Source organism: Anomalospiza imberbis, chromosome Z (assembly GCF_031753505.1).
Source record: "Anomalospiza imberbis isolate Cuckoo-Finch-1a 21T00152 chromosome Z, ASM3175350v1, whole genome shotgun sequence".
Lineage (NCBI taxonomy): Eukaryota > Metazoa > Chordata > Aves > Passeriformes > Viduidae > Anomalospiza > Anomalospiza imberbis.
The window spans coordinates 7,166,152-7,190,008 of record NC_089721.1 but is presented as its reverse complement, the minus strand read 5'-3'; the positions used below and the strand labels follow the sequence as shown (position 1 = coordinate 7,190,008).

Sequence of the window (23,857 nt, the reverse complement as noted above, 5' to 3'; positions counted from 1 at the left end):
GATTGCCGGGAGTTTCCTCCCGTGCTTTCCAGTCTGTGCTGGTGGCTGTGGTGGTCTCGGGGCAGTGTTTTGTTGGGGTGGCCGTGGCTCTTCATTGTTTTGTTAATTCCTTTTTTGACATTAGCTGTGGTCTCTTGCGTGTTGGTTTTGGGGAGGTGTAACCTCAGATTAGTGCCTCATCGTGTAGTTGCGATGTTATTGTGGGTTTCTTGTGGTTTTCCTTTCTTTCTGGTGTCATCTCTTATTCCTCTTGTGTTTCGCTGAATTTCCCTTCTTGCCCTTTAGTGTACCTAGTGCTTCAATGGCACTATCGTATCTTGGACTTTACACTTTTTTCTAGATCTTTGTCTGGTGCTGTGGAGGGGAAGTAACAGAATTTTTTGTTTTGAAGAGTGCTGAAATCCATCTCACTGAACTCTTCTAAAGTCAAATATTTTGAAGTTTTTTAACGTATTGTTTCCTTAGTGATAATTGCACTGGTCAGGATGTGCCAACTTAGTTCCTAGTGTTGAAAAAAGGAAGTAGTGGTTCTACTAAGTTAGTTGTAAGTAACTGGTAAATTTCTGTTAAGTTCTGCACTGATTGAGCTTTCTCAGCTTTTAATGCATTAGAGTCAATAATTTTATTCTGTAAATTCCAATTGCAAGCCTTAACTGCCGGGGTATTCAGCATTCGCCTTCTTCTAGTATGCCTGGAAATTCCTCCCTTGAGTGGGGACACACCTCTAGGCTATTGCTTGAGGCAGAATAAAAGGCATTGCATTAATTGCATTGTTCTCTAGTTTGTTATTAATCTGGCTTTTAAAGGATTGGTGTAATAGAGCACTGTACAAGTAGTTACAACTGTCTGTAATGTATCATAGATAATTCTGATGAAAATTCATTATTGTCATGATGAATTTTAACAATTTGTTTTTCCCATATAAATATATTTCCTATAGAAGTATGTAAATAAATATGTCCATAATCTTTCAGGACAAATTTGTATAAAGGCTCATTTACACCTATATAATTCTTTAGAGATGAACCATTTACCTATTGTGGGACGAAGACTGTATTAAGCTGCCTCCAGACTTCTCTGAGAAGGAGTTTAGCAAGCAAGGAGATATTTTCTGAACCTCAATGGGAAGCCTTCCTTGATAAATGTTGTCCAAAGCTTCCATTCTGTCTGGGACACTACCCAAGTCTTTTTGTAAATCTCCATTAGGTTTTTCTGGGTTTTTTTACCTACGCTATGCTTGTTTTCTTTGTATTCATATGAATAAATTCTTTCTTTTTAGCCCTTGATAGAGTGGTAAAATGGTTTATTTCTCAGGAACCTCAGGAGCTTGTTAAGTCATTAAGTTGAAGACGTGGCTCTGGGTCTAAGCACCTAGGCACTGAATGTTGATGAAGCTTCTGCAGTGTCTTGCTTCCCTCTTGCAGTTTGATTTTCACTGTGATGGAGTTTAAGAAGTCTCCTCTAAGCTGTCACTTTTGAACAATAAAGGATTTTTTAAAGCTAATTTTAATTTTCTGTTTTGCCCTGGATATCCCAAGTGCAGTGTGATGCTGAGAGGAGGTGGTATCAGAAGAGCCTGCTCATGGCCTTGTCCAGTGATGCTTTCAGCTATGTCCCCAGGAACAGATATCACTCAACCTCTCTAATCCCTATTCTGGTGTTGTATCACCAGAATACAAAAAATTACATTACACAAATGCTTTTCTTCTTTCATTAATTCCCTGTATTCCAGCTTGTGTCATTACCACATTGATTTAGTTCCTTTAGCTGCCTCAGAAAAGACAGAACCAACGAGGTCCTCATTCCTGACATCACAGGGTATTTCTAGATAGGAGCATCAGGAGGACAGTGGTTCAATGTGGAAGTTTCATCTTGAGGGGTCCTGCTGTGTACCTGAATATATAAGACAGCTGGTGGAAAAGCTCACCAAACCACTCCCTGTAATTTACAAGCAGTCCTGGCAAACAAAGGAGGCCCCAGGCACCTGGAGTGTGGCCAGTGTAATGCTTATCTTCAGGAAGGGTCAGAAGTAGAATCCGGGAAGCTACAGGCCTGTCAGCCTGACCTTGGTGCTGGGGAAGCTCATGTGCCATCACATGGCACCTCCAGGAGATCCAGGGGATAATGCCAGGCAGCATGGGTTTGTCAAAGGCATAACTGCCTGACCCGATCCCCTTCTGTAACACAGTGACCCTCTTAGCTGACAAGGGAAAGTCCAGAAATGTTGACTTCCTGGACTTTAGAAAAGTCTTTAACACTGTATCCCATAGAATTCTCCTGGAGACACCAGGTGCTTGTGGCTTAGATGCTCTGTTCTCTGAGTTAAAGCCTGGCTGCTGGCCTGGCCCAGAGAGTGCTGGTGGATGGAATTACTTACAGCAGGCAGCTGGTCCCTAGTGGTGTCCCCCAGGGCTCTGTACTGGGGCTCTGTACTGTACTGTTTTTTATCTTTATTGATGATCCAAGTGAGGGAATCAAGAGCTCCTTTAGTCAGTTTGAGGACAACACCAAGCTGGGTGTGAGTGCTGATCTGCTGGAGGGCAGGAAGGCTCTGCAGAGGGATCTGCACAGGCTGGATCCACAGGCCAGGGCCAGTTGTGTGAAATTCAACAAGGCCAAGTGCTGGGTCCTGCCCTTGGGACACAGCAACCCCCTGCAGCTCCAGGCTGGGACAGCACGGCTGGAGAGCTGCTGAATGGGAAAGGACCTGGAGGTGCTGGTTTTCAGTGGCTGGACACGAGCTGGAGTGTGCCCAGGTGACCAAGAAGGCCAATGGCACCGGGCTTGTGTCAGCAATGGTGTGGCCAGCAGGAGCAGGGCAGTGGCCATCCCCCTGTGCTGGGGGCACTGGTGAGGCCACAGCTGGAATCTTGTGTTCAGCTTTGTTTCCTCACAGCAAGAAGGACACTGAGGTGCTGGAGCGTGTCCAGAGAAGGAAACGGGAGCTGGGGAAGGGTCTGTAGAGTGAGTCATATGAGGAGCAGCTGAGGGAAGTGGATGAGTTTAGTGTGGGGAAAAGGAAGCTTGGGGAACCTTATAGCTCTCTACAGTGATCTAAAAGAAGGTTATAACCATCTGGGAATTGGCTTTTTCTCCCAGCAACTAGCAATAGGAAAGGAAAATGGCCTCAAGCTGTGCCAGTGGAGGTTCAGGTTGGATATTAGGGAAAACTTCTTCACTGAAGGAGTGGTCAAGCATTGGAACAGGCTCCCTGGGGAAGTGGTGGAGTCACCACCACTGGAAGATGTGAGTAGATGTGGCACTTCATGATATGGCTTAATGGTATTTAGTCAAAGGCTGGGCTTGATGATCTTGGAGGTCTTTTCCAACCTTAGTGATTCTATGATTCTGTATTTGGTCCTCTTGTTTTTTCACTCAGCTTAAGGGGGAGCGATCAGTTGTGTTTGCACGGAGCGGTATCCTTGCAGTGATGCAGTGGTGGAGGTTGTTTGAGCACAGGAAACAATCTCTTTGTCCCATGCAGGAGGAGGCTGGAGCTGCTGACCTGGGAAGATACTTCTGGGTTGATAGTTGGAGGGTGAAGGAGCACATGGTGATGTGTGGGCAGTTCCCTTCATGGGGAATGCTGTGCTGGTTGGGTTGGACCATATTGAGTGAGGGTGTTTGGATGATGGATCTCTTTGCTTGCTAATGATGTGTTGGGGTGAAGAAGGACAAGGATAATGTGCTCTGTGTGCTGCAGCAGGTCCCCATAGCCACTGTGATGTAAGCACAGGCAGAAGCATCCTGGACCAGTTGTGGTGGTTGTAGCAGAGCAGTTCTGGACATCTCCTGTGGGTTTTTGTGTCTTCTTGGTGTTTCTTGGGTGGAGTTGGTAGCACTGGAGTTCTGTTCCTTGTCCAAATCTCTGCAGACCTTTATGGGTCCCCTCCTTGATTCTTTGAGGTGCACCTTGTCCATGCCACCCTGTTTCTTCCAAAGCAGTGCTGTGGCATTGCAGAATGGTGGTTTGTGGTGGGATGATGGTTTGGAGGTGGCTTTCAAGTCTTGGCATTATTGGAGGGTCTGGAAGGCAGAGTGAGGTGGTGGAAGAGGAGGAAGTGCGCAGGGAAGGCATCATGCCATTTGTGGCAAATGGGTGCCCCGATGGTCTCGCAGCTGTAAGAGATGCCTGGGGGCTCCAGGACCACCATTCCCTGAGAGTGTGCTATCCATAGCCTTTGACCCAGGCAGGAGGCATTGGCAAGATGGGCTGCAGGACAGAGACTCATCCCCTCACAGCCTGAAATGACTGTGTCTTTGCATGTCAGGTATAAACATGGAGCACAATGACCACAGCTTTGCTTTTTTTCATTCTTTTTTGTTTTTACAAAAAGTCTTTATTTCTAACAAAAGAATAAATAAATAAATAAATAGATAGATAGATAGATAAATAAATAAATAAATAAATGGCCAGCCCAAGGAAAAAAACAAACAACTAAGTTAATTAATTAAATAAGTAAGCAAACAGAGTTCTGTGATAAACAGTGATTGGCATTCCCACAGTAGATCCCCAGTGTCCATGATCCCCTTCCCGTTCATCAGGTGAGGCTGCAGTCTGGATGAAAGTGGTAATTCCACAGGTAACGAGTGCCATCTGTATCCCCAGTATCTTGCAGCTGACCATGAATGTGTAGCACAGAAATTTCCTCTTCCTTCCTCTCCAGTGGCTGTGTTTTGGGTGTGGGCTGTGCCACATACTGACCCCAGTGTCACCACGATCATACCCCTTTCCCCATCAGCTCATTGGTCGGAAGAAGTGTGACTGGTACCAAGTGATCCCAGCCTGGGCTCCTGCTGTCACCACTCAATCCATGACCACTGTTGCTGGCTGGGGATGGGTGTTTGCTCTCCGTGGGTTTAGTGGGGTCCAGAGCAGCTTGGTGCTTCATTCGCCGTAGGAGTTTGTCCACGTGTCGGAAGCAGTCAAGAGCTTCGAGGCGGACGTGGTCCCAGGCGCAGGCGCTGTGGTTGTGGGCGTGGAGGAAGAGGTGGATGTCCCTGAAGTACTTGTTGATGGCGAGCAGCGGGTTGCGTGGTCCTTTGAAGAGCAGGGCGTTGTCGGGGAGGCATTGCTCGAGGTGGTGGATGTGGTGCTGCAGTTGGTTGAGGAGGTGGTTGCGAGCGTGGCTGGGCCAGTGCTGGCGGGTGCTGTTGGAGCTGAGGGTGTGGAAGAGGTGCTGGAGGATGCGTAGGGCGGTGGCGGCGGCTTGGTGCGGCTGGAGGGTGTCGTGGAGGAGGGTGTCGGGGAAGAGTGGTCGCTTCTGGAGATTGCAGGGCTCTGTCGTGCTTGGAGCCATGTCCTTCAGAAGCTGGAGTGCATCCGCAGGATTGTGGGTCCGCAGGTGATGGCACGGGAGGCCGGTGGTGAGAGCCACGATGAGGAGCAGCAGTGCCAGGGTGCTGTGCCACAGGCGGGGCTGTGCACATCCAGGTACAGCCATGGTGGAGCTTTGGGTGCTGTGCAGGAGTGTGTGCTCCGGCTCGGTAGTGCTGGTTGCTTTGCTTGGGGTGCTGCCGGGCGTGCAGTTTTATGTGCCCATGCCCAGGCTTTCCTTTCATCACCATCCTCTAGAAAATTTCCCTTTTCCGTTTTCACTTTTGTTTTTTCTGTTTGCTTTCTTCTGAGGGCTTTGGTGCTTGTCACTGACCAGGAGGGGACGCTGCTATGAGAACTGGAGCTGACACTTTCTCAGGGCTGCTGCCAGGGGGAAGCCTGGCTACCAAGCTATTACAGGAGACGAAAGTGTGACATAAGTTTTCTGGTTGGCTGTGCTGGGGATGTGTTTCAGGGTTGTCTTTTCATCTGTTTTGTGTGTTGTCTTTTTTTGGGGTTTATTTTAAAATTTCTCTATCTACCAGCAACTGTTTTTTCTTATTGCATGCTCTAATATTATTTGTATATAATGCTTATTTTGCATGTTAATTCGTGTTTTCCTATATTTTTTATTGACAAATATTGTTAGTCTCTCAGTCTTTTTAAATTCTATTTATATGTGTATATGTATATATATTTTAATTTTTTTTCTGTAGCACCTGTAGCTTTGCTAATGCAAGAATTTTTCCTCTCCTTGCAAAATCTTACAGAATATTTTTGGAGCCATTTCTCATACCCCTGTATCCAGAGTTAATTCCCCTTGGAATGTTGGTAGTTAGAAATAAATGCACAGGTGTCACACAGGATTTTTTCAGCAACTATTCATGCAGTGTTTGCTCTTTATGGATTTTGATTTTTTTGGTTTTTGTTTTTTTTGGTTTTTTTTTTTTTAACTTATTGTGTTGTGAATCCTTTGTGAAAATGTGGCAGTGTTAGATGTTCTGGGGGCAGGAGCATGTGGGAATATTTCTATTTCATGTACCGGTCCACTTGCATGTGAAAAGTGAAAGTGGGCAGAGTTCCAAGTGCGAGTCGTCACTGCTTGCTGTGTAACTTCAGCAGCAAGAGATCCCCGTGGTTGCTGATAAAGCAAGAATGGGATTTTCTCCTGAGATTTTTTTTTTTTAAATTTAACTCAAGTAATGTGCATATTGTTGCAGTAAAGTCTCACTGTGGATTTTTTTGGTTTTTGGGTTCTTTTGGTGTATGTTACATTGGGATATGCTGTCTTCTCTGTTCATCTGTTGCAAAGATCTTACAAATGCTGGTGTGTGTGGTACCCAGTGAGCTGCTGGGTGGAACTTAAATCTATTATTGTCTCATCACTTACCCTTTTTTCATCATTTTCTGCTTCATTTTTTGAGCCTATTTCTGATATTTCACTTTTGGCTTTAGGCAGCTTCTCCTTTTGTAAGTCAGGAGCTATCTGTGATGTTTGAAGAGCAGAGTGTCTTCCCTGATATTTTCCTTTGGGCAGGCATGAACTGCAGACATAACTGCCTTGCACTCGTATTTTCTAATGAGTTTTTAGTTTGATTGTGTGTATGCACAAGTAGGATACAGATATTCAGTACTGGTGTGGTTTTCCCTTGCCTGAGGAGCAGTGAGAATAATTGCTACCCATAAGACCCTCTTTTCATGTAGATTTGATCATATCTTGTGCAGTTTGTATAGGAGGAAAATGTTAGTGTGCTAATTCATATCAGCTGAACTGTGTTCACATCTCTTCTCTAGATCTTCTTTTTGTGGCATTTTCATCAGAAGGCTATGAGAGTGCTGCTTTTGAATAACCTGCTAAGACTTTAAATATGAATTTAGTTGTGTTTTGCCAAGTGATTCATGCTGGAGTTCCTAAGGAGGGGAATTACCAGGGAAGGAAATGTTAATGATGTAACAGCACCATTACAAGTTACAGAAAGCACATACAATACTAAAACTGTGTCATTTTATTTCATATTCAGTGATGGAGGATTTGGTATAGAAGACAGGGAAGTGATGCACAGAAGTGGAGCAAGGTGTAGGGTGCTGTCCACTCTGAGAAAACATTTGAGGCGCTATGGCATTTGCAGGGAGGAGTGTGATAAAGGAGGAGATATTTCCAGTATTTGAAAATGTGTGAAAATTGATGCAATTACTACTCAGACTACTGTTACTAGACTTACATTACTAAGACTACTTACATTACTTAGACTACTATTACTTACCAGACTTATATTACTACTTGGACTACTATTACTCCAATCTATTTCTGGATTGGAGGTGGTGAGGAGAACAGGAAAATTAGGAGGAAAAAAAAATGATTACCAGACCCACAGGTGGAGTTCACCCAGAGAGAGAAGGGAAAACTTCTTACCTTTTCTCCCAAACTGAGGTCAAAATACTGCTTTGGTTTTGCTGGCATGTCCTGTCATTTCAGAGTGCAAGCTTTCTAGTGTTGCTTACCTTCTTGTAGAAGACCTAGAAGAATGATCTAAGGCAGCAGTTTCCACCTTTTTTATGCACCCTATCAGCAAAAAAATTAGCACTCACCTTCAGTATATTTTTACTTCTGAATTATATACGTATACCCCTGTACTAAAATATATATATATATATTATAAAACATACACTAAGATAAAAATGAAAAAAGGAGAGAAATGTTAAACACTGTTTTAAAGTTCTCTTAAGTTGTATTTATCAAAGGTACCAAATCCATTTTCTTCCTGCAACCCAATGGGTTGGATACACACCCCACTTTGGAGACTTATTACCTGAGGTCTCCTGTAAAGGAGTTCAAATAAATTTTCCAGTTATCCAATAGTAACTGGTTTTCTCTCTCTTTTGATGTTTTTGTTGTTTTTGTAGCTGATATTTCCACATTTAGAAAACAGGGCACGGTACAAGGGCAAAACCCTTAGACTTACACCCATGTTGTGATTACAGTCCTGGCCTGACTCCAGGCCTTTGACCCACAATGCTCAGTTCTCTTTCATGCAGTCTCACTGGAAGATGACAGTTCAGAGTTGGGAGCTGTGTGGGAAATCATTTAGTTATTGCCTTTAACTTACCATTAAGAGATGAAATATTTGTATATAACATGAAAAGTGTCTATAAAGTAGGTTTATTTTTAGCCTGAGGCTCCAGGTAAATTTTCAGCTTTGCTGCACAATGTAAGGTCAGCTTCCACTCAAACCTCCTTTAGTTCTTACTTTTAGAATTTTCTTCTGTGTCTAGTATGCAGTTCATCAGATCTGTCCAGCTGTGTTCCAGTTTCAACTATTAATAAATGGTGTTGTCTCTTCCAAGGATTACTATGGAATTACATTCCCGGCTCCTGCAACCTTGACAGGCAGAGATGGGAGCCTTGCTAACAACCCGTACTCAGGTGAGTGCTAGTTAAAGATGAGGATGGCAAGTGAGATATGCTGGTTTCTTAGTGCAGGTCATCCTGCTGTTGCTCAAAGAGGAGTTGCTTTTCCTTTCTGTGGTTAAAGAAACCCTTCCTTGTTCCTAGTCTTGCTCTTTAGCTGTCATTGTGCAAAGATGGTATTGATGCCACCCAGGATTTCAGCCAGTGGTTTTCATTCACTGCCAGTTGATTACATCTTAAAACTGTAGCCATAGGCATTGTGGTTCCTATAATGATGGTATTAAGTGCTCTCATACTTCCTAGTAACCAGCAAAAAGGAATATGGTTGGGAATGAGGTAGAAGGGATTGATGTATGTCACCTCCTTGGTAAACATATGAACACGGTGCTCTCTAGGCTGCCAAAAAGTACAAGTGTTTGTGAATTTTCTGCTTCATGATCACTTCTCTTGGAAGGCTGGTTTTGGGTTAATAACTGAATTTCCCTTCCTGCTTCTTCAATAAGGTGGCCTACGATGCAAGCCTTGTTTTCCTGGCCTTCAGCTACTGTCTTCAGAACTTTGGTGGTGTGAGGAACTGGACATCTTAACTAGTCATGCTTGACAAATAAACAGACATTGGCAAAAATATGCCCGTCACTGCCTGTAAATCCTAACCTGCTTTCAGCCCATGAAGCTTAGCTAAACAGGTTAACCTCCAGGAGAGTCACAATTTAACCCAACAACCATTGGCTCTCTGGCTATTTACCATGCTTCCGCTTTTAGCATGTTTTATTGCAGTGATCTGCTAGTAATGAGTCTGCTCAGACCGTGTGAGATAGGTGAGTATTGGCATCTCTCTTTATCAGTGCAGTAGCCATGGGACACAGTTCTGTGCCATAAACAGGCAATATCCCTGTGGCTGTCAGGAACAGAGACTGGGTGAGGGCTTCCCATAAACAACTGCAGGCTTTCAGGTGCAGGATGTGTCCTGTTCTGTAGTTGTCTGCTTCTGTTCAGAGGATATAAGTCCATTGAATTCTTCATCTCTGCAGTATCTTGATAGCTTTTCTGACCAGTTCTTTCTTTCACAGGTGATGTAACAAAATTTGGCCGTGGAGATACTGCCTCTCCTGCTCCTGCAACCACACTGGCCCAGCCACAGCAGAACCAGACACAGACTCACCACACAACTCAGCAGCCCTTCCTCAACCCGACCCTGCCCCCAGGGTACAGCTACACTGGGCTCCCTTACTATGCTGGGATGCCCGGTGTTCCCAGTGCATTCCAATATGGGCCAACCATGTTTGTAAGTGTGACAGCCTCAACTGTAACGCTCCCTGCATGCCTCTCCAGTTTTGCTTTCTCCAGCCCAAACATTCCACATCTTGGAATATAGGAAGGTTTGGGTTGGAAAGTATCATCAAAGACCATCTTGTTCCAGTCCTCCTGCCATGGGCGGGGACACACTCCACTAGACCAGGTTGCTCAGAGCCCCATCCAACCTGGCCTCGAACACTTCCAGGGATGAGGGCCATCCACATCTTCTCCAGGCAGCCTGTGCCAGTGCCACACCACCTTCATGGTGATGACTATTTTCTTTATATCTAATCTAAATCTACCACCTTTCAGTTTAAAACACCCTTCGTCCTCTCACTACAGGGCCTGGTAAAATGTTTTGTCCATATGTCCTAGAAGCCTTCTTTAAGTGTAGAAAGGTCACAGTAAGGTCTCCCTAGAGCCTTCTTTTCTTCAGGATGAACAGCCCCAACTCTCAGCCTGTCCTCATAGGAGAGAGGAGCCTATCCCCTTGATCATCTTTGTGACATCCTCTGGATCTGCTCCAACAGGTCCACAGCTTCCTCATACTGAGGACTCCAGAGCTGGAGTCAGTATTCAGTGGATTCTCATTAGAATGGAATACAGTCAGCTTCCCCAGTCTGCAGGAGATCTCCAAAAGCATGCAACGTGAGAAAATAGCTGCAGTCTCACCCAGAAGAAAACAAAAATTTTTAAAGGCAAGAATTCATGGACCCCTGTGCAAGTTTCTGTAAATAGCTGACAGCTGCATTTCGTGGGCTTGCTGTTCCTGAAAGTCCTTACTGGTCCCTAGAGAGTCAAGGGGAGACCCAAAGCTGAATTGGTGAGCCTGGATGGAGGAGATCCCATTAAGTCAGAGAGCAGGGCTGGAAGTCTCAGGAGGAAAAAGGTTATTTGGGAAGAGGTGCTGCTCCAGGCAGAAGGGTAGATGAGGCTATTAAGGGCCCTGTAGGAATTTTATGAAGAGTCTCAGGCAGGAATTGATGTTTCCTTTGAGTCTGTGGTTGTTCTCAGGTTTGTGGGTAAAAATTTGCTGTTTACATTCAGCATATGAAATATGCAGCCTGTTCTGAGGGAGAGCTGCACTGCAATCACAGGGACAGCTCTAGGAGAAATCCTGTGACACAAATCCACTCTAGCAACTAATACTGCTGGATTTCCACTATTATTGCTGTAAGCAGTCCCATGCCATCCCAGTCCTCCCAGCTCCCGACTGAATTCCCGACATGAGGTGTCAGGTGCCTTCCCCACTAGATGGCAGAGGGAGCCTGTGCTCTAGCTGACGGCACTTTTTGTTCCCGTCCTTTGTCCAGGTACCTCCAGCATCTGCTAAACAGCACGGAGTCAACCTGAACACCGCATCGACTCCCTTTCAGCAGACAAGTGGCTACAGCCAGCATGGCTACGGTGCAGGTAAGGCCTCAGCCCTGCTGCCCTGTGAGCGCCCGTGGCGCCGCTCGCGCACCGTAACGCCCGGTCTTGTGCACCCCGGCAGGCTACGATGACTTAACGCAGGGAACGGCAGCTGGAGATTACAGCAAAGGAGGCTACAGTGGGTCATCTCAAGCACAAAACAAATCTGCTGGCACTGGACCTGGGAAAGGTAACACTTTGAGACTGGAGGTTCCTCTGGAGTGGGCTTTAGTAGGGCAAACTCCCAGTGCTGTGCAGTCAACACAGCAGCCAGCTCCAAAGAGGGTTGTGATCCAAGCTGTTTCTCCATCTCCTGTATACAAAATGCTTTTCTAATGGCCCAGTTGTTCCTTCTAAACCTCACGGCTGAACTTGGCATAAAGATTTGTGCAGCTGATGCACAGCTTGGTCCAATTAAACATGGGAGAAATGGTAAGCTGCTTCCTAAGCCAAAGCATTCTTTGCTGAAGAATATAGTGATCCTTCAGCAGTGCTGTGATTTTGAAACTTGAGCAGTTCAGTGCTATTGTTGAAATGATCCTCTGCCAAATCATAGCTAGATTTTTAGTTTCTTGGTAGGTACCTGAGACACCCACATGTTAGAGAGGAGCAGGGCACTTCACGCATCTCTGGGCTGTCTAGCTGCTGCCTGTACGCACTCATAACGTTGTGTCATGCCTGGAGATGTTTCCTTTGTGACTGTAAAAGCTGAAGAATTTATCCAGCTCATACAAAAGCTTTATTTGGCACATGCTGGTTAGATCTGAGAAGCATATACTGGGCTGCTTAGCATTATATGGTTCATCTTCATTCCAAAGCAAGTACCAAGTATTTGCTGTGCTTTTGAAACACCAGATGGTCACACTCTTTTCAGTGGAGAAGCAACCCAGGAAGTGTCCAAGCAATTCAGCAGTGTCCAAGGAGGTTTACAAAAGCTTGGAGCAGTACCCTTGAGCCCAGATCTCTGATTCACTGAACAAAGCAACCATTGGCTTTATTCTGATCCACGTGGAATTATCAGAGCCATTCTCTATAAAACTCTGAATAAGTGTCTCTGAGCCAGTGATGCTGATTCTGTCCGGGCAGAGGAGCACTGCAGACTTCACTCCTCTGTAGGATGTGAAAGGATGGGGCTCAGATGTGTGGGAGATGCTGAGTCTCATCACTCAGGGCACTACTGGAAAGCTCTTGAATGCTGCAATAGAGCCAAATGCATCTCTAATCCTAGGGGAATGCTGGCTTTTTGTGGGCTTCAGTGAGTGGTCAGTGCAGCCAACTGCTGCCTGGTGAAGTGCGTTGGAATCTGAGTGTTAATGGCTGGGTGTGGACCTGGGTGATTTATCCCAGTGGGCTTCAACAGTGGGAACAAGAAGCTGAGCCCTTTCTTCTGTTCCCATGTGGGGTGCTGTGGGTCTGGAAATGGAGAACCAGCAGGGCAATACATCCCCTGAGGCTGCCAGAGGTGCTGGGAGCAAAGCTTGGGATTGTGCTGGCTGGTGGGGTGACATTCTCACCTTTGGTGGTGTTTCTGTTTTCCAGGTGTTTCTGTGACCTCAAGTAACACGGGTGTGCCTGATATCAGTGGCTCAGTCTATAACAAGACTCAGGTGAGGAGTGTTGGACCCTCCTCCCTCAGGGCCCAAGGCTGATGATGACTCCTACTCCCAGGCTGGCCAGTCTCAGGGTCAGCAGGCCACGGCATCTGTAACGCTGGCTCTGTTTGCTGCTGGAGTGAAGTCTCATCCTCTGTCTCACTGTTTCTGCGGTGTCAGCTCCTGACAGCAGCTGCTGGCAGAGGCTCAGTGCTCCCTGTGCTGCACACTGCCCACGCTACACCATGCCAGCAGTGTCCTGGGTGCAAATGAAGTTATGGGTGTTAGCATTTTTAGTCCAAATAGCCCTCAAAGCAGGTGAGTTGAGAGGCTGTTTTCTTTCCATCAGAGGGACAGGCAGTAGTGCCTGCCTCTAACACCCAAGGGTCCCTGTCCCAAGCTCACCCGTGGCCATTGCTCAGCATGCAGTTTCCCAGACAAAGAAGAAAGTGCTTTGACAAGCTGTTCTGTGCAGTGGGCTTATGTCCAGCTCCTGTTTGCTCCTCCCTGCACCCTCAGTGGGGGAAATAGGTGTCTGGCTGCGATCCATGCTTACAGGTAGGAAGCCAGCTGTCACCTCCATGCTTAGGGGTCAAGCTTTGGCCAGCAGGAGGAAAATATTGCTGCAACTTCCTGTGTTTATGTTGGGCTGCCCTGGATAGGTTGAGTAATTCTAGGCTGGGCCCACTCACTGGGGGAAGGACTGACTAGGCAGCTGCTGCAAATCCCATGTCCCTCTGAATGGAAAGAGGTCAGGAAAATAAAACCCCACAATGTCTGTGAAAATAAAAATTTCAAGAGCCATTAGTGCAGAAATATGGGCGAGAACAGGAGCTGAAACTCATCCTCTGGTGTGCTTGCAGGTATTCAGTGTGACTTGGCTTCCTCGTGGGGTAGGTGAAAGGTTCAGGTGATGTGTGTTTGGGCCAGTCTTGTTCTGGTCTGGCTGGATCTACTCACACCAGTGTCTGACACTGTGCCCATTGCCCCCTGTGCAGACGTTTGACAAGCAGGGATTCCATGCTGGCACTCCACCTCCCTTCAGCTTGCCTTCTGCTCTTGGATCCACTGGGCCCCTGAACCCTGGTGCTGCCCCGGGTTATGCTCCAGCCCCGTTTCTCCATATCCTCCCTGCACATCAGCAGCCTCATTCCCAGATGCTGCATCACCACCTTCAGCAGGATGGGCAGGTGAGTCAGCCCCTTCTGCCTCTGCAGCATCCCCAGGAGCACATTGCTCCTGCTTCCCAGCAGGGTTTTGGGATGTTTGTTTCCTTCTGCTGTTTGCTTTGCTCACTGGGAAGGGGCCTTGGCAGCAGTGGCTGTTGACCAGCTTGGGGAGGGAAGCTGAAGTTCAGCAAGGGGAAATGCCACTTCTGTCCCTGGAGAGAAAACAGGCCTGTGCACCAGTGTAAGTCAGGAACCACCTGCTGGAAAGCAGCTCAGCAGAAAAGGCACTGGGGGGCCTGGTGAGCACAAACTGACCATGATCCAGCAATGTGCCCTTCCAGCAAGAAGGAACAGTGAGATCCTGAGCTGCACCAGGCTCAGCATTGCCAGCAGGTGAGGGCAACTGATCCCTGCCCCCTGCTCAGCCCTGGTGGGGCCACAGCTGCAGCAGCGTGTCTGGTGCTTGGCTCCCCACTGTGGGAGAGACATGGATGTGTTGGAGAGTGTCCAGTGAAGGACTGATGAAGGGGCTGGATCCTGTTTCCTGTGAGGAAAGGCTGGGGGAGCTGGGACAGTTTAGCCTGGAGACACTGAGAGAGGATCTCATCAATGTACAGAAAGGGAAGATGTAAAGAAGACAGAGCCAGGTTCTTTCCAGTGGTATCCAGTGACAGGAACAGGAGCAGTGGGCACAAACTGGAACTCAAGAGGTTCCCTCTGAATATCAGAGAAAATGTTTTTGCTGGGATGGTGACCAAGCACTGCCCAGGAAGCTGGTGGAGTCTCCATCCTTGAAGTTGTCTGGGAATGATGCTGGGCAGCTGGCTCTTAAGGTAGCAGCTCTTAGCTGATTAAGCAAAGGGGTTGGACAAGATACCTCAAGAGATCCCTGCCAGCCTCAGCCAAGCCGTGATTGTGTGAAGAGCCCATCCTACTGTGGGCTGGGGAGGGATGGTGTGTGGGGTGTGAAGCCGAGGCAGGTGCTGCTGTGCCCTGTCAGGAGGGCGGGATGTGAGCACTTGTGCTGTGATTCTGGGGAAAAATCAAGCATCCCCCTGCAGTTTGCATGTCAGCTCCGATTTGGTTTCACCTGCACACGTTTACTTTCCTAGCACTAAATATTCCCTGAACAAAACAGTGTTCAGCTTTACAGTCCAGTAATAGGACATGATTTTGCGCTCCAAATGTGTGACATCCTTGTCTGGCTCACCTTGGGAAAGATCCTTTGCTGTGCCTGGCCCTGCTCCTCACTTCTCTTGTGCTTGAGCCTGTTGTGCTTGGGAGGCAGTGGGATGGTGCAGGGCAGAAACAGATCTGTTCAGGGGGGAGCATTGCTGTGCTGCTGCGTGTCAGGGCTGTTCCTGGTGATTTGGGGTGCGCTCGTCTTCCTGGGAATGCTGGTGGTGTGGCAGCTGATGCTCCTGTCTCCTTTGTTTCCCTTTTCTAGGGTGGATCTGGCCAACGCAACCAACCCAGCACCATGCAGCAAAAGTCTCAGGCTACCAAAACCGCCTATGGCACTTCTCCATACTGGACAAACTAAACCTGAAACTGGGGAGGGGGGAGAGAATGAAATGAGAGGAGGAAGAAAGAGAAGAGAAGAGAAGAGAAGAGAAGAGAAAAGAAAAGAAAAGAAAAGAAAAGAAAAGAAAAGAAAAGAAAAGAAAAGAAAAGAAAAGAAAAGAAAAGAAAAGAAAAGAAAAGAAAAGAAAAGAAAGAAAAGAAAAGAAAGAAGGAAAGAAAAGAAAAAGAGAGAAGAGAAAAAAGAAAATAAAAGCCCATTCTTGGAATTATTAGGTTAAATAACTGCTCAGCCAAATGTCTGTGCGGGGAGAACTGCAGCCAGCCAGCCATCCTCTGTGTGACTCGCCTGCTTCCTCTTTGAGTTGCTTTTATATGTAATATATTTATGTATGTATTTGTAAATGTAATAGAGCCTAAATGTGGTTTTCTGCATCTTGCAGGCTGTTTTGTTTTCTTTGTAGGAAAACTAATTATTCATTTTCCATCTGCACAAGGGCATCGTTCTTTGTTTTGTATTTTAAGTTCTATGGGTTTTGTAACTCTGTCAGACAAAGACAAACTGAGCCCTTTTTTTTTGGAGCTGGAGTCCATTTATTTAATGCAGTTCTAAATTCAGACAAATAAGGAGACCTGCCCTTCCAAAAACCTAAATCAAGATGTGTCCTGTTGGTTTGATTATACCCCCCAACCCCCAGTATAGCTGTTGTTTTAGAGGGGGAAAATAAAAGAAAGAAAGAAGAAAGTTCTGTGGGCCTTCCTCTTTCTTTCATTTCCTCCCTCCCTCCCTCCTGCCCTCTTGCTGTGGAAGACAAGCTCATGTGGGCAGTTTCATCACTGCGGCCTTGACCTGCAGTCTCAACTTTTCTTTTTTCAATTTTTTAATAATAAAGATAAAAAGGACAGGGTTTTGGTTTTTGTTTGTGCGGAGGTTTTTTGTTGGTCGTGTTTTTCTCTAGCAAGAGACTTTGGATGGCTCGGTGTGTCCTGGAACCTCCTTTGCATCATTAGAGGCAAAAACTATGTAGCAGTTTCTTAAATAAAAGTATAAGCTGTGTCTTGTACCTCTTTTTGCCCTGAGCAAACTTCCCAGGAAAGCCAGAGCTACGGGATGGAAAGTTTATCTGTCCCTCCCCACTTTTTTTAAAACAAAGACCTTGGAGGCAACTCCTGGTTCTTCTTGTCCTGCACCAGTGCAGTGAATGTTCTAGAAGTTTCATTTCTTTATAGCCCTTTCACCTAATAAAGATCTTATCATACCACTGGTGTTTGTCTGCATTTTCAAAGGCTCCAGGAGCAGTTTTACTTTTACAGCCTGTCCCTTTCTACCTGCTCCTGCAACAGCAGCCAAGCTGGGAGGGTAAGAGCAGCAGGTGGGTCTGACAGCAGTGAGCTCACCTGTGTGCTGAGAGCTCTCGGGCACCCACAGCAGGGATGGGACCCGGGGCTGCACCCTCGCTGCTGCCATGAGCAGCCTGTTCTGCCTTTGGTGTCTCCTGGGGTGGTGCTCTGAGTCCCTTTGAGCAGCTGGGATTGGTAAGGACAGAGCACAGCTGTAGCTCTGCCCTCTCACTTTGCTCACAAGGTCCATGGGCTCCACTGGGAAGAAGGACAGGGGTGTGAGAGCTCCTGAGGGAACTTACCCTTCTGATCATCCTGTCCCCGTGCAGCAGAGGAGGTGGGTAAATGTAAAGCACACAACAGGTATGGGGCTTTTATTCTTTCAGTATCAAAAAGAATCAGAAACACTCTGTCTGTTTCTACCCTTAGAACCATTTTTCTTTCTCTGTTACCATCTTTTGGCCCCTGTGAAACCCAGTTGTCACCTAGGCCTCTCTCAGCCTCTGAGCAGCACAAGAACTACAGTGGCATTCCTCTGCCCTGGCTTAGGTTTTGACACTGGTTGAACTCCAACAGCTGCTCCAAGCCCTTTTCAGCTGCTGTCCCACTGCCAATAGCTTTGGGGCCTGAATGTCAAGGAGGGCAAAAATGTTTGCAGGCTGGGGCCCATCAGTTTGTACAAGACTGCACCAGCAGCTGAGCCCACACAGCAGGAGCACCTCATTTACCCGTTTCAAAACACAGACTTCCCGAGCGCTGCCTTCACTCTCTTGAGGTCTTGTTTATAGACACCCAGTGCTGCCCTGCAGGTCTAGCTTGGTTCTTGCGTGCGTGTCACAATCCAGAAGCAGCTGGAGCTGGGGAAGGCAACGGGAGAGATGGTGCCAGCCCCAGCAGCTCCTGAGCCTCAGGTCCCACACCTTCCCAGCTGCCCTGGGGTCCTGCCTGCAGGCAGAGCGTTGCCTTCAGCCACAGGCAGGCTCCTCTCCTTTCTTTGTGAGACTCAACAAAATGTTCTTCCCTTCCCTTACATTCACACTTCGGCGGGATTTGCCTGCAGCAATTTCACTCTCTAAGCCCTGTTCCACTGATGGCAGAGGCAAGGTTGCCCAGCTGCACTTGGCCACCAAGGAAAGAAGAGGAAACCCCCCCCGCCCTTTGCTGCCCCCGAGACTTACCCAGGGCAGGGTGGGCTGGAGGGAGCCCTCGTCCTGCCTTTGGTCCCACACTGCTGCTGGGGGAAGCAGCTGCTGGCAGCTCTGGGCAGCCCATGCTGTAGGGTCAGGCAGGAGATACAAGCAGGCCAGATCCCAGACAGCACCATCCTTCCTGATCCCTTTCCATAGATTGGAGACTGCTTTGGGAAGGCAGCTCCAAAATGCCATCACCCCTCCTCCGACTCAGCTGTGCAGCAGAAGCACTTGGGCTCCAGCTACATTTGACTCAGCAGCTGCTGTGCTGCCATCGATACCAAGTGCAGCCAGTGCAACTCCCTAACACTTGTCCTGCTAGATTTAGCTCGACTGCAGCAGCTGGGGCACTGCAAACACCCTGCTCCCCTCCCGAGCCTGCAGGGAACAGCACGGGACCAGCAGGGCTGGCACCCGGGAGGGCTGGCAGCCATGACCTCAATTTCTCTGCCAAAGCTGTTCCCTGACCCAGCGGTCAAACTGCTCCTCCACCCTGTCCAACCCTTTCAGGAGCGTCGCGCTCCTGCCCTGCCAGGGCACCGGCCACCATTAGCTCTGGCCTGAGTCCTGCATCCCTGCTCCAGTCACATGAATCCACAAACCACCTTCTCACTGGTCTCCCCCTTCCTACTTAGGAAAACTAAATATAACAGCAAAGGTCTGGCCTTTTGCCAAAGTCCTCTAAATCAGTTTGTTCTTTAGTCTTAGGTGCAGGGAGCTGTCAAACTGCAGCATTATTTTGCAATAAACTTATAGATATTGGTGTATAAATACGTCCACTGATCCCAGAGCAGCAATTAACTCATTAACAGCTGTTATTCAAAGCTTTGAGTAACCCATGCAATACAACCAGCTCAAACATGGAAGTAACAGCACGGAGGTATTTTCATTTCACATTTTTATTAGTAGACAGATGTGCAGAAAAGACAAAATATAACTACTGAAGGAGAAGACAACACAAAAATGCATCAGTTAATTCTTTCTGGTAAATTATACTGAAGAAAAAAGGAAAAGATCTGGGAGTTCAGCTAAGAAAACTACTAAGAAATCTAGTGTACCCTGCTGGTTTCAGAATGGTTGAAAACTGCATTTGAAGGGACATGTAGCTGCAAATGTAAACGCTAATATTGACTGAAACAGGAGAAAAGGGGTTAAGAAAAACCCAGAATACACAGAGCAGGTAAACATTTTTCTGCAATCTCTTAAATAGTTTCAAAAAAATCCCCTAATACTTCAGTTGTATTTCAAAAAAAGGAAACCAGCAAGTCAACAAGCAATGACACTGCACAGGACAGTGGGGAAGAGAAATTCATCTGGTTATTGTCGGAGCTCTCAAAAGAGGTTGCTTTTTTTGCCATTAAAAAAGGGTAACAGAAGAGTCATAATAATGCATCTTACAACACCAAGCTTGGAAATACAAGTCACTGGAGAGTATACAGTGAAGACGGTCAAAAGTACAAGGGAAATCCTGAAAGATGCAGTATCCTCATTTCCAACCAAGTCATCAGCAAAGCCAGTGTTGCCACACTCTGCTCCTTCACCCCCTACAGCCGTCTGAAAGTTGGAGGTTGGCGGCCCTGCCCTGGAGTGGCTGCGAGTCCAGTCCTGCAGCCGGGAGCATCAGGGGCCCATGTGCCAACCCTGGCGCTGACCTCGCAGGGCTGGTGTGAAGTTGGGGGTGCCCCACACTGTCCCTAAATGCAGGGGAGCCCCGCTGCAGGCTCCAAAAAGCACCTGGGGCTGAGTCAGTCCTTGCCGGGAGAAGGCTGACACCTCAGGAGGGTGCAGCTGCCTTCCCAGGTAACAAGCAAGCAGGAGGGCGGGCAGCTGAGGGAGTGCTGGGCACAAGGAATGCACCACCAGGGCAGGGACTGTCCCTGCAAACCCCAGCCAAATAACACTTTGGAGACAGATCTGCCTCGCTCACTTCATGCGGAGCCCCGAGGGCTTTCCTCTCCTCTCCGTCTGGGCAGCGCACTCGGAGCTTTTGCCCAGTCTTGCCCCGGGATGCAGCCATGGAGCGGATCCAGAACAAAGCCTGCTCCCACCGATGCAACCCCGAGGGACCCCCGCAGCTGGGGATGTACCATGGAAAACCCTGAGACACACGGAGGGGAGGCACAGGCTCTGGGCAAGGGTGATGCCCCTGTACCTGCGGGGACCGGGGGTATCCCCCAAGCAAGGCCAGCACCTCCGATCTGCTCCCGGGGCTGCCAGGCCCGGCTGCCGATCCAGGGATCATGCGAAAGGGGAACTCGGGGCACCGCGCCACAGCCAAACACGAGCACGCTGCAACGGGGGGAGAGCCGAGGGCCTGAAGGAGAGGGGTCTGAGACAGGAACATGCAGGATCCCCCTGCCCACAACGGAGTGCCCTAAGCTCTGCCAAGGGCTCCCAATAACATGCAGGAGGCTGGGCTCGGGGCATCAGCTGAAGCACACTGCTGAAGAGCCTGTCAAAAACCTGCTGCTGGCCTGCTCTGCTGTGGGGCTGCACACACTGCTGTGCCCCAGGGAGCTGGGCAGGGGAGAGCCCAGTACTGCCCACCTCTACCCGCAGCACAGACAGCCCGGACACCCCACGGGCGCCAAAGCGAGCTCCGAACTCCGCCGGCCCCGCGGGCTCTTTGAATTCTTCTGGGAAATGCATACAAAATATTTATTAAAAAAAAAAAAATCTAGCCTTTGCTACCTCTTACCACTCTGCTGAAAATCCACAGTAAAGAATTTGCTTCCATAAAAATGCAAGTGCTGGAGGAGAACAAACAGAATTCCCCTCTTTTAGGAGCTCTTCTGTGTGTAGTTGAAACCTCAATCCATAACCTCAGCTTCCATGTTTAGGCAGAGAATTGGAATGGAAGTCAATGCCTATGAAAGGTGGGCAGAATTCCAGACATCATCAGGGAGCTAGGATCTCACACTGCATCACTTGGATTGTCTTTTTTGAAATCATAAGCCTTTTTATTTCCCATATAGTTAACTACCTTTTCTGTGTAGACAAACCTATGTCTAAGCAAGTGCATGTCAGCAGTTTTTAAGCTCGGCCGTACAGAGCCGCACCTGCCCACAGGTGACCTACACAAGCGACAGAAGGCAGCTCCAGATGCACAGGGCTGGGCTGCAGGGAGCAAGGGCTGCCAGCCAGCACGGGGCAGGAGGCTGCTGATCTATCCCACTGCCAAAAATAAGTCCGGCATAAATGGTGGCCTTCTGGGCAGCAGGATGCACATCTGCTCTCCTCCCTCCAGAGAGGGGCACCTGGCAGCAGATCCCAGCAGAACAGGTAAACTGAACTTTTTAAACTCTATCCTAGTCTGGAAAAAAAAAAATAGCAACCCAGGGCTCAGTTGTACAGATGTGAAGTGTTAAGTGTTTATTTTATGTTCATATCACAAGCCTTTTCCAGAGACAAAGCTGATTGTGCCCTCTGGGGCTCCAGGGGCCAGCTATTTCCTAACTCAGCAGGCTGAAAAGGAATACTGTACCTTTCAGTGACATCCCATCAAGCTCAACACACAGTAGCTTTACACTCTCTGCCCCACACCTTATAAAGGAAAAGCCACCACCACAAGGCTAAACGAATGTACACACACCATTATTGTAAATGGAGCAGCTAAACCTTGGCAATTTGCTTCATGGGGATTTTTTTTTTCTTCCCAGTAAATGCAGCACTTTGAGCTCCCAAAAATCCGGCTTCCAATGGATTTGTTCCATCTTTAAATACATTAAACATCTCAATGCAAGACTGTATTTAATTCAAGACTCTAAACACGAGCAAACCTGTTTTGCTGTGAGCATTTCTTAGAGAAGTGAAAAGGGGAGTTTCTTTTTTAAAAAGAAATTGTAATACAGTGATGAAAGGGTTAAGAATGCAAGAATTCAGACATTCTGTGGAGGGTCTCTAAGAGGTCCATAAAAAAGGAGCGAACAGATCCATACAACAGGAGACAGCAGGAGACAAAGTTTTGTGTTGGGTTTTTTGTTTTGTTTTGTTTTTTTGACACCCCCCCCCCCCACTTTTTTGCTGGACTGCTGCTAGGTTACCGCTGCTCCCTTCTGGCCTGAGTCGGCAGGGCAGTACAGGGGCATAGAGGGAGCAGGTCACGACTCCTCGTTGCCAGAATCATCATCATCGTAACAGTCGGCATCCTCCTCCTCCTCGTCTTCATCATCAATGTCGTCATCGTACAAGTCGTCGTAAAGCAAATCTGAACTGTTGTCATTGGAAGGCACTTTAGTTTTGATGCAGTACTCTGCCAGTGTAGTGGGGACCTTCACGCCATCCTTCTCTGCCTCAGCTTTGGTAGCCAAAACCTGTTTCCTGTGGGGAAACACAGGAGGGATGTGAGCAAGGCTGTGTGCCAGTGGCTCAGCTCCCCGCCCTCCTCTCCAGGCCCTGCCCAGCCCTCCTGGCAGCTGGGGAAGGGAGCTGAGGTTTGCAGGACGCACCACAAACAGCACTGGAAACAGATTTCATTCCTGCAGCCCCAGGCTTGGGAGCACACCAAGGGAGTTTGCAGCACACACGCTCTCGGCAACACATGAAATCAGTTATCCCACAGGCTCTGCACTAGAGACCTGCCAGAGGCCAAAGCAAATTCCATTCGCTACCGTAGGGATGGTCAGGGATTTCCTAGGATGATTTATGGACTCTGCCGCTGACAGCTCTCCCACAGCATGCTCAAAACTGCAATTCCCACAAGCCTTTGGCAGCTCTCAGCTCCCACTGGAGGGTCAGAGCAGCTGGGGCACATGGCAGCGCCCCAGGACACAGCCTGGGGCTCACAGAAGTCAAGTGTTTTCCATCACCCTGAGCCAGGCCTGACTGCTGCATCCCAGCAGGGAGGAGCAGATGGCAGCCTGTCCTCTCACCCACCCAGGGCCCACTGTTCTGCCATTCCCTGTGTGGAGTGCACCCAGCTCTGCTGGAGCCGAGGGAGCTGAAGGATTCTCTGCACAGAGCCCCCCTGGCCCCACCCAGGGTCACATCCTGCCTGCCCAGCTGGCAGAGACACTGCAGGTGTGGCCTCATGCCAGCAGTCCTGCTCCAGGTCGGGCTGTCCCTCCACAGCAGCCCTGGCCCACACTCACTTCATCCCCCTGCAGCTCCTGATGAACCATGGACTTCTCCAAGGGCAGGACTGAGCAGTGGTTCCAGCTAATCCAAATCAACTCTGCAAGCCCTTGACAAACCCTGCTGATGCTCCTTTGAATTGGAGGGACAAGATTATGATTCATGCATGCATTAAGCACAGAAATTAGTAGGATGCAGTCAGTATGCATCACATCCCAAGCAATGCAGGGCTTAAAGACAAGCAGGAACTTTGACTGGGATTTACTATTAGCCAATAGGTTTTGCAGAGCATCATGACAGATTAGTCTGAAAAAAGAACAATTTAAAGACAAATCAACCCAGTCTTCATGCCCCAGAAGCTTGCACTGCTTCTCTGTAATGAAAATTTTAGAGGGACTTGAAGCATGGACTTTGAATAAGACACTGAAATTAATTTCCAAATAACATTCTGCTGCGAGATGCTGGTTTCAGCAAATTCTGGAAGCAGCCTGTTTGACAGGATTCAAAGCAGAACGCTGGTAGCCCAGCATCACAAC

At 48.0% G+C, this 23,857-nt stretch overlaps 3 protein-coding genes across 12 annotated transcripts in view; 1 reads left to right on the top strand and 2 right to left on the bottom strand.

The window, feature by feature from the left end:
• UBAP2 (ubiquitin associated protein 2) overlaps positions 1-15,787 on the top strand; it is a 124,426-nt gene extending 108,639 nt beyond the window's left edge. For 7 of the 10 annotated variants that reach the window (XM_068176754.1, XM_068176753.1, XM_068176758.1 and 4 more), the window contains 7 exons: positions 8,663-8,741; positions 9,797-10,011; positions 11,336-11,435; positions 11,518-11,625; positions 12,975-13,042; positions 14,026-14,217; positions 15,644-15,787. In XM_068176754.1, the coding sequence (XP_068032855.1) occupies positions 8,663-8,741; positions 9,797-10,011; positions 11,336-11,435; positions 11,518-11,625; positions 12,975-13,042; positions 14,026-14,217; positions 15,644-15,739 (858 nt within the window). In that variant the 3' untranslated portion in view covers positions 15,740-15,787. Of the gene's footprint in view, positions 1-8,662; positions 8,742-9,796; positions 10,012-11,335; positions 11,436-11,517; positions 11,626-12,974; positions 13,043-13,890; positions 13,921-14,025; positions 14,218-15,643 lie in introns of all 10 variants that reach the window. The other 3 variants (XM_068176752.1, XM_068176748.1, XM_068176755.1) reach the window with 1 other exon arrangement.
• On the bottom strand, positions 4,585-5,566 carry LOC137464609 (interferon-like). The gene has a single exon (XM_068176037.1). The coding sequence runs from the start codon at positions 5,442-5,444 to the stop codon at positions 4,722-4,724; it is 723 nt and encodes a 240-aa protein (XP_068032138.1). The 5' UTR covers positions 5,445-5,566; the 3' UTR covers positions 4,585-4,721.
• A 3,342-nt stretch (positions 15,788-19,129) lies between the features above and the next one.
• Positions 19,130-23,857, bottom strand: part of UBE2R2 (ubiquitin conjugating enzyme E2 R2) — a 54,871-nt gene continuing 50,143 nt past the window's right edge. The window contains exon 5 of the mRNA XM_068176761.1: positions 19,130-22,568. Coding sequence (XP_068032862.1) covers positions 22,349-22,568 — 220 coding nt within the window. The 3' untranslated portion in view covers positions 19,130-22,348. The remainder of the gene's footprint in view (positions 22,569-23,857) is intronic.